General features: G+C 37.8%; 1 protein-coding gene across 2 annotated transcripts; it reads left to right on the forward strand.

Moving 5' to 3' along the window:
• The first annotated feature begins 1612 nt into the window (after positions 1 to 1612).
• Positions 1613 to 13360, forward strand: LOC117452691 (uncharacterized). Of its 2 annotated transcripts, XM_034091410.1 has the most exons (11): positions 1613 to 1699; positions 5999 to 6613; positions 6707 to 6743; positions 7480 to 7556; positions 7847 to 7927; positions 8077 to 8136; positions 8222 to 8302; positions 8436 to 8507; positions 9611 to 11471; positions 12228 to 12308; positions 12672 to 13360. In XM_034091410.1, exons 2-11 carry the CDS (start codon positions 6056 to 6058, stop codon positions 12887 to 12889), a joined length of 3126 nt encoding a protein of 1041 aa, XP_033947301.1. In that variant the 5' UTR covers positions 1613 to 1699; positions 5999 to 6055; the 3' UTR covers positions 12890 to 13360. The 2 variants fall into 2 exon arrangements, with proteins under 2 accessions (XP_033947301.1, XP_033947300.1); XM_034091409.1 differs by having other exon boundaries at positions 5999 to 6743.
• Positions 13361 to 13470: the final 110 nt, after the last annotated feature.

Consider the following 13470-nt stretch of genomic DNA (forward strand, 5'->3'; position numbering starts at 1 on the left):
CCTCCTCAGTCCTCCGCTCGCATCTCCTGTGGGCGGGACTAAGTATCGAAGATAGTAGTCGAGGAGGGGAGTCGAGGAGGGGAAATTTGAGTATTGAGAAACCTCTCTAGTGTTTGTTAACTGGGTTTTTAATGCAGTTGGCTTTATTATATTGCTATGAGTTATATCTGAAGCAAATTATGTTTCTGAAGATGTGTAGTCGATTACACCCTTCAATGTAGCATAAATGTGAACTCTCATTACAGGAACATCCTTCTCTTAAACAAACCTTCACCATTTTCTAGAAATAATTCTGGCTGTTAAAGGATATACTATGTAAAACAACAGCAATACTTGTTCTGACAGAAGATAAAACAATTACATAATTAAACAGTGTGCTTTTATTCAGTCAAAATGTTTACATCAACAACAAACAAACAAACCATTACACTTTACAATGCACATTTTTGCCTGGATCATCAACCTTTAACCTTTGAACCTGTCAAGATAGGAAAGTCGGCCGAGGACCCAGCATCCTAGTGTAGTGGAAGAGGCTAATCTTGCTTCTCATCATCAGAGGAGTCAGTGTCATCAAGGGTGAGACAGATCTCCCCATCCCTTCCTCCTCTCCTTAATTGTCTTCCTCCAGTAGGGCAGTGGAGTCCATCAAAACATTCCTGCATATAAAAGCATTATTTATTGTCATGGTTAGTATCCAGGTTCTTAGTCTTTATGACAGCTTTGGAAGGTTTCACATTAGACAAATCTAAATCGTTGCCGGAAATGCATCCACGGAGGAACCGTGGAGGACTCATCAGTGTATCCTTGATTATAGCTCCTCCAGAGAGCCTCCTCGACGCTCGATCCTTATTGGTCCTCAATGTGCATTTAGGGAAATGAGATGTCCTTCAACATGGCGTGCTGAAATTCATTTCCGGGTCACTACCGAGGATTCGAGGAGTCGAGGAGGGGAAATCTTTGAAATGAGAAAGGGCCCAGAAATACTATGGTCTGTAAATACTTATCACAAGTATCCTGAATTCTAAATGTTACTTAAGGAGTACATAAGTATTGTTAGCTTAATGTACTCAAAATATCAAAAGTACACAGTATGTGGCATGGCTCTTTTCACAGTTTTCAATTATCATAGAATATTGTATTAAACTGTTTTTATCACTAAAAGAACATGGAGCAGCATGTTGCTATCAGTGTTGAGCCAATGTTTATTTACTTGTATTTGTATACTAGGTTGTATTTATATATTAGTAGAACAGTAGGCCTACCCTATAATATCAGTCAAGTATGTCACATGTTTGTATATGTAACATATGTATATGTATTAGTGTGAAATAAATGTAGCAGGTAAAAAGTCCAATATTTCTTTAAAAAATGTAGAGGAGTAAATGTCTAAAGTAGCATTAAACTCAAGTACAATTATCTCTATATAATACTTGAGTATAGGACTTGAGTAAAACTACTTCATTTCCACCACTGGGTATTGCTTCCGTTGTTGGTATAGGATGTGATTTTATTCTCAAACTATCTTTATTGATTCATTTAAAAAATAAAATGTCACTTAATATTGTGGAGATGACGCTCTTACTCTGAAAAACCAAGCGGAAGTGCTTGCAGGGCTGTGAGGTAAACAAACCACCGGAAGCCATTCGATGTTAGCCCAGACATGGCACTGGTTTTCAAGCATTTTTACTCAAAATGACAGGTATGTTAAGCAGTTAGTATTTTTCAGCGTGTTAATTTTGGTGTCGTTTTCAGTTCTATGAATTATTCGAGATTTTCACAGTTTTATCGAGCTAACACCAGTTTAGCTAACAGGTAGCTAAAGAAAGGAAGACATCGGAAACCACGCTAAGCTACACTTCGTCGACATGAACATGACTACAATCATTTAGTTATAGGTGGACAACCCCTACTATGACTATACATGTTAGGTTATTTTGTGCATACTAGTTAGCTACTTTCCTATTTATTTTGCTGGTGAATTGTGTGTTAATGTTTTCCAGTGGTGTGTAATGTAGTGAAGTACATTTACTCAAGTATTGCACTTAAGTAAGGCAAGGCAAGGCAAGTTTATTTATATAGCACCTTTCAACACAAGGCAATTCAAGGTGCTTTACAAAAATGAATGACATTCAGACAAAGGCATTTAAAAACAGTAAAAGATAATAAAATAAACATTAAAATAAAAAATACATGAATAAAAAGTTACAGTGCAGTTTAAGATATGAATAGTTCACACAGAAGTTCCACTTTACTGATGAACACAACGGCTCAGTTTCAATTAAAAGCAGCAACAAAAAGATAAGTCTTCAGCATGGATTTAAAAGTAGTAAGAGTTGTAGCGGACCTGCAGGTTTCTGGGAGTTTGTTCCAGATATTTGGAGCATAATAACTGAACGCTGCTTTCCATGTTTAGTTCTGACTCTGTCTGGGGACAGAATGCTGACCAGTCCCTGAAGACCTGAGAGATCTGGATGGTTCATAATTTAGCAGAATATCAGAAATGTATTTTGGGCCTAAACCATTCAGTGCTTTATAAACCAGCAGTAGTATTTTGAAATCTATTCTTTGACACACAGGAAGCCAGTGTAAAGACTTCAGAACAGGAGTGATGTGATCCACTTTCTTAGTGTTAGTGAGGACTCGAGCAGCGGCATTCTGAATCAGCAGCAGCTTCCTAATAGATTTTTTAGTGAGCATGGACAAGTTTTTCCAAATCCTGCTGTGACATTAGTCTTTTAATCCTAGATATATTCTTTAGGTGATAGTAGGCTGATTTAGTAACTGTTTTAATGTGACTGTTGAAACTCAGGTCAGAGTCCATGACTACACCTAGATTTCTGGCTTTATCTGTTGTTTTGAACATTGCAGGCTGAAGCTCAGCGCTAACTTTTATACGTTCTGCCTTGGCTCCAAAGACCATTACCTCAGTTTTGTCTTTGTTTAATTGGAGAAAGTTCTGACACATCCAGTCATTGATTTGTTCAATGCACTTACTCAGTGTTTTAACTGGAGAATAGTCTCCTGGTGAAATGGTTATGTAAATGTGTGTGTCATCTGCATAGCTATGGTAACTTATTTTGTTGTTTTTCATTATCTGAGCCAGTGGTAGCATGTAGATGTTAAAGAGAAGAGGCCCCAAGATGGAGCCTTGAGGAACCCCACATGCCATATTTGTCAACTCAGATTTGTATTTACCTATAGAAACAAAGTTGTTTCTGTCCTTTAAGTAGGATTCAAACCAATTTAGAACTGTTTCCGAAAGTCCCACCCAGTTTTTTAGTCGGTCTAGTAATATGTAATATTGTAATTAGGGCTGTCAGTCAATTAAAATATTTAATCGCGATTAATTGCATGATTGTCCATAGTTAATCGCGATTAATCGCAAATTAATCGCACATTTTTTATCTGTTCTAAATGTACCTTAGAGGAATATTTTTCAAGTTTTTAATACTCTTATCAACATATGAGTGAACAAATATGCTTTATGCTAATGTTTATTATCATTTGAACAATGACAAATATTCTCATGAATATTAAACACAACAACCTGGAACCTCTCATACAATAATACAATACAAATTGTGTGTGTGTGTGTGAGATATGTATCGTTGGAGCTATGTGCAACTTAAAGCATATGCTCGAACGGGAGCTGCCTGGACGCTGCAGTCATGTTGCTCACTATCTGAGCTGAGTGTGCTGACTTTTCGTACAATGTCCCACTGTCTGGCTTCCTGCATAAAGTCAAGTGCTCGGCGCAGTTGTGGCGAAATGTCGCTCCTCTGTTTTCATTTAAACAGCTCCTTATATCCGTTAGCGCCGCCAGCTAGCACCAGATGCTAACAACAACAATGCACGTAAGGTCTCTCTCTCACTCGCTCGGGCCACACATACACACACCCTCCCGGTCCTCCCGATAGCCAGTCGGGGCCTGCCGGTGAGCGTGGAAGTGTGGTCTGCCACAAGCGGGCAGCAGGAGCGGGGCTGTCAGCATCAGCTTGTAGATGGTATTTTAAACTCGATGCGCTCTGAAACTACGGGGCGGCCGAGGAAAAAAAATACACATGCGTTAATCGCGTTAAAATAATTAGTGGCATTAATTTTTTTTTGCGTTATTAACGCGTTAACTTGACAGCCCTAATTGTAATATGTTGTAATTAAAAAGTAGGTTTTTTGGGGTACTTTTACTTCACTTAGGTATTTTTTATTTAATGCTACTTTAAACTTCTACTCCACTACAATTTGGCAGCCAATATTGTACTCTTTACTCTACTACATTTATTTGACAAAATATGTTTCTAATTACTTTACAGATAACTAATGGATAAACTATGCTATATAAGTATACGATAAGATGTGAAGAAGCAGTATATCAAGTAATTAAAAGTAGCTCCACCCTTACCAGCTATGATAAACACATTATGCATAAAATAAAGTCACTTTATATATATATATATATATATATATATATATATATATGATTCTTAAAGGTGGGGTAGGTAAGTTTGAGAAACCGGCTTGAGCTACACTTTTTTGTTATATTCCATGGAATGCTCTTAACATCCCGATAGCAATGAATATCTTAAGTGCTTTGACAAAAAATCCATAAAAAAATGTCATCTGTGGAAGCCGTAGTACTGTAAAAAGCACGACCTAAAGCATGGCCTACCTGCCTGTCAGCCTTCCATCTGTGCACAAACTTATCTCATGCCCTCATTGGTCATGTGCACGTTCGTGTGTGTTGGAGGAGGGGCTCTGTAAGGAAGTGGCAGATTTGTTCCGGCTGTGTATTTTCTAATTCTAGCGCACTCGAGCTGGTTTCTCCAAAATTACCTACCCCACCTTTAAATGGGATATTATGCACAATAAGTACTTTTGTTTTATTTATGCCAATACTACATTTTAAATGCAAGACCTTTACTTGTAACAAATAATTTTTACACTGTAAAACTTGTGAAAAACTTCCTATTTGCCTATCTCGGCACCACAAGAGGTAAGTGACACAAACATCGTTAAAAAAACCTCAAAGTTTGTTAAAGCCCCTCTTCATCTCTAATTGATGTAATGGAAATTGCTGTGTAGCCGTGGCAATACAACGTGTGAACAATAAAAAGTGCCCATCTCTGCAATAACAAAAATACATACACTGCTAAAATCAAGTATGGATCAGGTAACAGTATGGATCCAAAAATATGAACACACTAGGGTACATTTCTCAATGTCCCATTTTTTGTTGCATTATATGACCCGTGAGGGAGTTGTTTTTGTTACTTTGCTTCAGCAGAATGATGTATACCCAGACTTTGACATTTATCAAATCAAGTTTTATTTATATAGCACATTTATAAACGATTTTTGGTCGAGCCAAAGTGCTGTACATATAATAAAAATAGCCTACAGTAGAGACACTTTGCAGCTAATACAATAGCACAGATTGTTCAGAATATCAGTAGAGAAAAACGACACCCTCTATCCTTAGTTTCTCAGTGCTCACCTAAAATATACAGCCGCATACACCAAGAAAGTACTTTTCAGTAGGTAGAGACATCTTAAGTAGTTAAACTGAAGTTATTTTGACAAGATAGTTACTGAATTAATCATTTTGTGTTTTATCTTGTGAAATATGAGGATTGTTTTGTTGTTATATTTCCTATTCTGATAATATAGTATCTTTCTGTATAAATAAGTAATTTGAAAGCTCCCTCTTTGGCCCTAGAAAATTGCAACATGCATTTACTAGAACAAACCATCAATGAAATAATCACAAAACGAATTGCAGCCCTAAAGAATAAAGTGGATGCCGAATAAAATGGAACTTTTGCATAGTTTTGTTGCAGTGTTATAAGTGAGCTAATGTATCATTTTTTTCCTGATCACATAAGCATCAAAGACTCCATCTTTAAAGGTGGAACAGCTATTTCACTTTTTAAAGTTCTGTTATTAATGTGTAATTTGTAGCCGATTGAATCTTTTTCTTTTGTATGTTGTTTCACTCTGCTAGGACCTGTTTCCAAGGAAATATAAGACACCAGGCAACACATTTGGATGTTTACAGGGGATGATGGATAACCATAAGAGTCACGTACCCTGTCAGTCGTGGGCCGGCCAGCATGGCTGGTCCTCTACTTCATCTCAAGGACCCCTCCTCGACACTCTGCCCAGCTCTCAGCATCAACACCTGGGCTCATCGTCTGACCAGAGGCCCTTCTACCAGCACCAGCAGGAGTCAGAACAGAGTTGTATGAGAGACCCCGGCACCATATTATCCGGAAACACCACTCACCACTCAGCTCTGTACAAAGCCTCTCACATCAGCAACAATCCGTCATCAAACACGCTGTTTGCCAACACTGCCACCCCGAGTTCCTCTCACATTAATCCCTTTGCCCAGCAAAACCCTCACACCTCACCAATGCTGCTCAGTGCAAACCAAGGAAAAAACATCCTCCTACCATCTCTTCCCCAAACAAACCAATCTCCACTGCCTTGCAGGCCCCAACATCCACCGCTGCTATCCCCCCACGATCTTTACAAAGCACCATTTCAACCTCTATTAACCAATCAGGGTTTACCCGACAGACTTTTGCCCATTAGCCTGCCACCATGTGGACAACATGTAAGTACATCTCAAGCTACTTTTGAAGGAGTGCATGCGGAGTTTGCTGGTGTTGCTGGATACACTCATAGCCATGCTTCATCCATGTCTCAGGAGCAGCGTCAGTGGATACCTTCGTCAAACTGCATGGGTAAGCTTTTTTTGTATTCGCCTTTGTTGTCCTCTAGTACATTTGTCCTGTTTTGGAGGAGGGTTAAACATGTTGGGTTGGATTTGTCAAAATATATGTGTTTGGTACTTTAGCTGGTTTGTTGCTTATCCTTGGTATACTGCATTTGAATTAAATAGCCAATTTGAGCCACCAGATTTCTTCTTTATTTAATACCATTCCTTAACTACGTTTTTGGAATATCTCATGAAACGGATTTGTGAACACCAAAACACATGCTGTTTTTTGTTAGCCGAGGGATGGACTGTCGAATGTTGTGTCACCCGTCTCTATCTCTTCTCCAATTCAACACTGTCCTCGTCATCAAAAATTTAAAATGCTATAAAAAAGAAGAAAGATACTGAAAGTAAAGTTTTTGAAAATGCACAACTTTAAATAGTCTAAAGAGGCGTATTGATTTACATTTTGCGTCTTTAAATTTGATCAGTGTGAATAAAGTAGTGATTCAATTAGGCAATAATTTGTTTAAAAGTTCAAATATTGATTCTCATTATTTTCTTACATATTAACGGCCCCCTATTAACGCAACTGAACTGATTTACAAAGGGTTCGTGGTTATGAGTAATCAGGCAATATGAACAACTGTTTGTTAAACAGGACTTTACAAAAAAAAACACATGTGACCACACTGTAATGTCAGTGCATACTACAGTGCTGTAATACCGTTCATCATACAACTTGCGTGTCCTTTCCTCAGGAGCTGTACACGAGTCAGTCCCTGGCGCTGCTCTTCCTAACAACGTGCCATCGCTAGAGGGAAACATGAGCTCACCGGTGAGAAAATGAACACCACCAAAATGTATTTGAAAATAAGGTTTTGTTGATTGTTGGTCTTTTTTGTACCCATCTCGACTGTTGTGATGGTTTCACATGCTTCATGATATCTAGCTGTTTGAACTTTCTACAAAGGTTGATGGTACACATTGTTAGTTACTAGCATCTACCAAATAAACGTTGCCCAACTTGCTACCATCATGATATTTATGGTTACAGATATGTGGGGTTTCTTATGAGGACTCGTTAGATTGTATATTTTTTAATTAACATGTTTTATCTTCTCTTAGGCCAGCTATGAGAGACAACGTTCGGTGCTTTTGCAACAGCGGGCACAACTTCTTCACCAAGTGGCACAGTTGGATAAACTTGTAAGTGTGTTATAGATAAACATTTGGATAGTTGCTACACTGTTCAACTTTAAAATGATATAATACTTTAAATTGTGAATGGATTTGATTCCTGAAATATAGTTTATAAGAGATACTTCCTGTTGACTTCGCTTTGTCCCCTAATGAAGCTGGAATCCATAAACCCAGAGGACGGCAGTGGTGGGCAGTCTCCACATGCAGCTATTCAGGTAGTTTGTCTTTTTAGATGTTGCTGTTTTATTTGTTTTATACAATCAAAATTGTATAATTCTGTGTATTTTTCTTCACTTTTAGCCTCCACCACCAATGCAAAAATCATCTCAATTTGAACAAACTAAGACCAGCGGTGCACAGCTGGTTCAACTGCAGTCAAAGGTAGCCCCACATTAAATATGAACCAATACCAAAGATGCCTTTACTGTACAATAGGCTAAACTTGATTGATAGTAAAGGCTCAACCTCATTAGTTAAAACTGTTAAATGTCTTCTTTAATTATTTGTATTTCAGCCGCATATATCAACGGATTGTTCATCGCCTGCATCCCATGAAGAGTCAATGTCATCTAATGCCAAATCAGAGGTAATAACCCATATAAAATGTTTAAAGTAGTATTCAAAAGTTCATCATTTCAATGTTATTTGTCAGGGCAGTAGTAACAGTATGTTTGTTAGCTGTAAAATGTGGCTCTTGATATTTCATATTGGGTCAGTTGCGTAATTAACTAACATTTTAGTCTGAAACTATTTTGGTCATTAATTTATTAATTAAAGCTGCAAAAAAAGAAAGAAAACATTATTAGAAAAGAATGACCAGTCATTTCTGGTTCGAGCATGCCAATTGTGAGGATAATGTTTTCCTAATATTATGGTCAATTGAATATCTTTTTATTTTGACTATTCAAAGACATTGCATTGCTTTTTTCCAACTGGACAATCAATACATCTATTAAAGAATCAGCGCTTGAAAATACTTTTAAAAGTCTATATTGCTCAATTAACCAAGACTGCTGGCCAATTATTTTATTATACAAGCATAGACATATACCAAAAAGTAAGGGGCCCAAATACTTGACAGAAGTGTTCACTCAACTCCCTGTCAATCAAGTTAAGTTGCTTTGACTGCAGTACACTGGCCCAATCAAATGATAAATATCAATTACATTTGCAATGTACTGTACATTATCAACACTATCAATGTTAACACATGGCATTCTGCCTTTGGTGTTACATTTAGCTACTGGAACTAGCTGTAAGAAAAATGGAATGGAATCACAAAATATAGTAATAAAAGCTAAATACGCTTGAATAAGCTTAATTTTTGGCCTTCAAACTCTGCTAGTTATGTTTTTTTTGAAGAATATGAAGCTAGCAGGACATATATGACATAATGGACACATATGACATATGTCCTGCTGCGATATTATTTTATACTATAACATATGACATATATCTTGTTAAAGACACTAACGTTGAACTTTGAACCTACGGTCTCATTCTGAAGCATCAGAGCATGCGGTTAATATAACAAAAAATAATATATTGAAGAACCTCTATAAAAGGCCAAAATATAAGTAAACAATATGAGTTTAAAGATTCTGATATACTTAGATTTTCTGCAACCACAGATTGTCGATGACCTGATTTCCACTGATTTATTTTCTTCTTTTTTGTATTTCTTTGAAGGAAAATGAGTCGGCTGAGTCAGAGGTCGACAGTGACTCTGATTACTTGCCTGACAGTGATGCTGACTTCTTTGATTCCCCATTCCACTCTGAAGGGAGCTCTTCAGATGAATTCAGTCACATCAAACCCTCGACCCCCACAAACAAAAAACCTTCTCTGACAGAAAAAAAAGAAGATGAATCAGAAAGCTCTATGTCCGAGGACAACACTGACAGTGACAAACAGACTCCTGCAATTACTCAAAAAGAAAAGTCTTCTGACACTGTAGTGTTGCCATGTTCAAGTTCTAATGGAAGACGTGTCTACGACAAGAGGAATTATTGTTTATACTGTGCTAAGCCAGTATTTAAATTGTCACGACATCTTGAAAGGAACCACAGTGACAAAAAAGAAGTCGCAGCTGCATTTCAACACCCCACAAAATCAAAAGAAAGACAAAGGATATGGAACAGATTAACAAATCTAGGAAACTTTGCTCATAATAAGGATGTCTTGAAATCAGGAAAGGGCCAACTTGCTGCCCGAAAAAGGCCGAGCCACACAAAAAAAGCCAAAGACTTTCTCCATTGCCTTCACTGTCGAGGTCTTTTTCTAAAGAAACCTATGTTCAGACACATGAAAGTTTGCCCAGAGAGAGTGAAGAACGAGACTGTGTTTGGAAGAAAGAATATCGCATCTCGGTGTGCACTTCAAACTTTAGGAGACCTTAGCATTACTGATGGTTTTAGGAACATTCTGTCCGAAATGATCTACGACGATGTGACGCAAACTGCCATGGAAGACGAAGTTCTCTTGCAGTTTGGCGAGCTCATGTTCACTCATCACGGAACTGATCCGAAAAAACACGAGTATATAAGACAATACCTTCGACAGTTAGCAAGACTTGTACTAGAAGCTAAAAAAATCACCCCTCTGGAGAAACTGAAGGACTTTTTTCTCCCTTCGTGCTTCCCACATGTGGTGTCTGCGGTAAACGTCGTGGCAGGCTACAATGCGGAAAACAAAACATACAGAAATCCTTCACTTGCCATCAAGCTTGGCTACCACCTACAGAAGGCTTGTGGTATTGTTGAGGGGAACGCAGTAAAGTCTGGCGATGAGAGATCAGCAGAGTCCGCGAGAAACTTCCTCTCTCTGTACAAGAGGAAATGGAACAAGCATATTTCTGCAGGTGCATTAACAGCCATCAAGAAAACCAAACTGAAAAGGGCAAAGAAGGTGCCGTTTGCTCAAGATGTGATGCGCCTGAATATCCACGTGGAGAATGTTCATCTTCTTGCTGAAAAAAAACTCAGAGAAAGCCCTTGTACAGAAAACTATGCTGCTTTGGCCAATGTAATACTCTCCCGGACAATATTTTTCAACAGGAGAAGTGTTTTAGAGGTATCCTCAGTGGAACTAACAGCTTTTGAGTCGCGTAAAAAGTCAAACTTGCAAGACGGCATGGACATATCCGTTACCGATTTGGAAAGAAAAATGTGCAGGTTCTTTGTCAGAATCGACATACAAGGAAAGTGCGGCAGAACGGTTCCAGTTTTACTCAAACCATCACTTGAGTCAGCAATAGAGCTTCTCGTAAAGGTACGCGAGACATGTGGAGTCCCCAGTCAGAATCCTTACGTGTTTGGCCGACCCAGTGCTCTGACTGCCTACGCCGGGGCACAGTGCATCCAGAAATACGTCAAAGAATGTGGCGCTAAAGACCCTGCAGCTCTGACATCCACAAAGATCCGGAAGCATTACGGGAAAATGCTACAGCTGATGAACCTGAATGAAGATGAGGCCGACCAGATTTTAGGCCCCAACAATCAAGTCCGCAGCCTTGGACAGCAGCTGGATGACGTTGAAATCCATTCAGATGGTAGGGTTATTTCTTTTTTAAGATGATTATGTTTCCGATTACTTTAACGTCAATTAAATGTAACTTTTTAAATGGAAATGTGTCATTGGCACTGGCAAAACTACTCGGAACATAAAGTTCAGACAAAATACATATATATTTTGCATTTATTCAAAGGATTTGAAAAGGAGTCAGTCTGTGGTTTATTGTGGTGTCAACAGCCTTTTGTGTTACCTGCAAGTGAATATCGCAAATCATTTTCATCACAGTAATTTGAAGCAAGCCACTTAAATGTATCGTAATGTAAAACCTGTCTATTATGCAGCAGTATTTAAGAATATATGTGATTCGCTGTTTTAATGACTTCTTACTTGATAATAAAAGATAATCAGGAAATAATCTGGTGGATGTGATGTTTTAAACCTATATCTGAGCAATGTTCAAATCTATAACCTACTAAATATCTTTCTAAATCAACCATTGCAATCTACAGTTCTATAATTAGGATACTTTAGTATAAAAGTGACTTTAAATCACATAAAATCTGGATTATAGCTGAAGCTTGGTTGGAGGAGTTGGTTGCTTTAATGGACTTTGGGAATGGACACAACTGCAAAATGTGTAGATTTGTTATCGTAAGACGTACTATGAACACTTGATGTAATATGACTGAAAACAACACTGAGGAGCTGCACCTTTGGTCTTATTTCTCTGTTTTCTCTCTGTTGGAAATGTGTGTGTAGGTAGTTAATCCTTTTTGTTTTTTCTTCAACACAGAGAGAGGACAACAAGCAGGCTGTGAACCAACAAGCACCAACGTGACTATAACTTCAAAATATTTCGAATCAGACAAAAAAGGTAAAATGGTGAACAATCATGATCGGTGATTCTATCAATTAATTGATTTAATATTGTTCCCCTTTGGTTTAGAATTTCTTATATAACAAAATAATCAAGGGGGGGGTTAAGGCAACATAGGAGTTCTTACATATTGTCCATTCCATTGTCCAAGCTTAATTTGTTATCAAAACTTGACACACAAAAAGAAAAAATGGCCGGTGAAGATAAATAACATTTATTGAGTTTGGAGGCTTTACGACTAAATGTGGAAAACAGTATGTAGAGTGCTTGTGTGAGAAACCAGTATTTTGTTATTTTGAAGAGTTTTCTGGAGTTATTTTGTAATGGCGACAGTTTACTCATTTCTCTTTTAACCCACAGGCTCCAAAATTAAGGGCAAACATAAATGGGAGGAAGCAGAGGTTCTTGCTGTTGAAAAACACATGATGCGGTTAATTAATGAGCACAAGGTGCCTCAGAAGGACGAATGTGTTCAGTGTCTGGAAGCTGAGCCAGCACTGAGGACCCGTTCATGGAAAGGTGTAAAGGACTACGTCAGAAACAGGATCACTGCCCTAAAAAGGACCCCAAAACAGTAACTGATCTAGGCAAGTAGAACCACAGCAAAGTATTGGACATTTTCAACCTTTAGAAGTGGGTTATTTGGTCAATGGCAAAATCAAGCAATTTTGTTCCTGTTCCATTTTTTTTATCCCTGCCACCCTCTGTTCCTCTTTGTTTTTTATGTGTTCAGTCACCATCGGCATGACATGGTGAGCGTTTACATCGGTTAGGATGACCAATAATAGATTTACATTTCTATTTTTTCTATTTTTGTTAATTGTAATTCTCTTACTTTGTATCATTACAGGTTGTCATGTTATTTTTCATGTTATTAAGTTAATTTGGAAAGAGACGGATCATGGATATTGACAAATAATGAGCTGGTTAGTAAGTTAACTTCGGTGACATCTTGTATACTGTATTTTGTTATTCTCTTTGGTATGCTGGTATACTGTATTTTGTCAACTTTGCATATCAACCTTCCAATAAACTAAAGTTTATGTGTGAAAAAACAGTTTGTACTCTATTCCACTCACAACATAATACACGCAGTATTTTATTGATTTGTCCAACACTGTCAGGCCTACTGTATCTTTATCCATGTATGTAGAAATGA

Source organism: Pseudochaenichthys georgianus, chromosome 9, assembly GCF_902827115.2.
Source record: "Pseudochaenichthys georgianus chromosome 9, fPseGeo1.2, whole genome shotgun sequence".
In the NCBI taxonomy this organism is placed as follows: Eukaryota; Metazoa; Chordata; class Actinopteri; order Perciformes; family Channichthyidae; genus Pseudochaenichthys; species Pseudochaenichthys georgianus.

Coding starts and splice junctions, on each gene's coding strand:
- LOC117452691 (XM_034091409.1), top strand. CDS start 6,056: ATGATGGATAACCATAAGAGTCACGTACCCTGTCAGTCGTGGGCCGGC. Junction 6,744..7,479: donor ACCTTCGTCAAACTGCATGG/GTAAGCTTTTTT, acceptor TCCTTTCCTCAG/GAGCTGTACACGAGTCAGTC. Junction 11,472..12,227: donor CGTTGAAATCCATTCAGATG/GTAGGGTTATTT, acceptor TCTTCAACACAG/AGAGAGGACAACAAGCAGGC.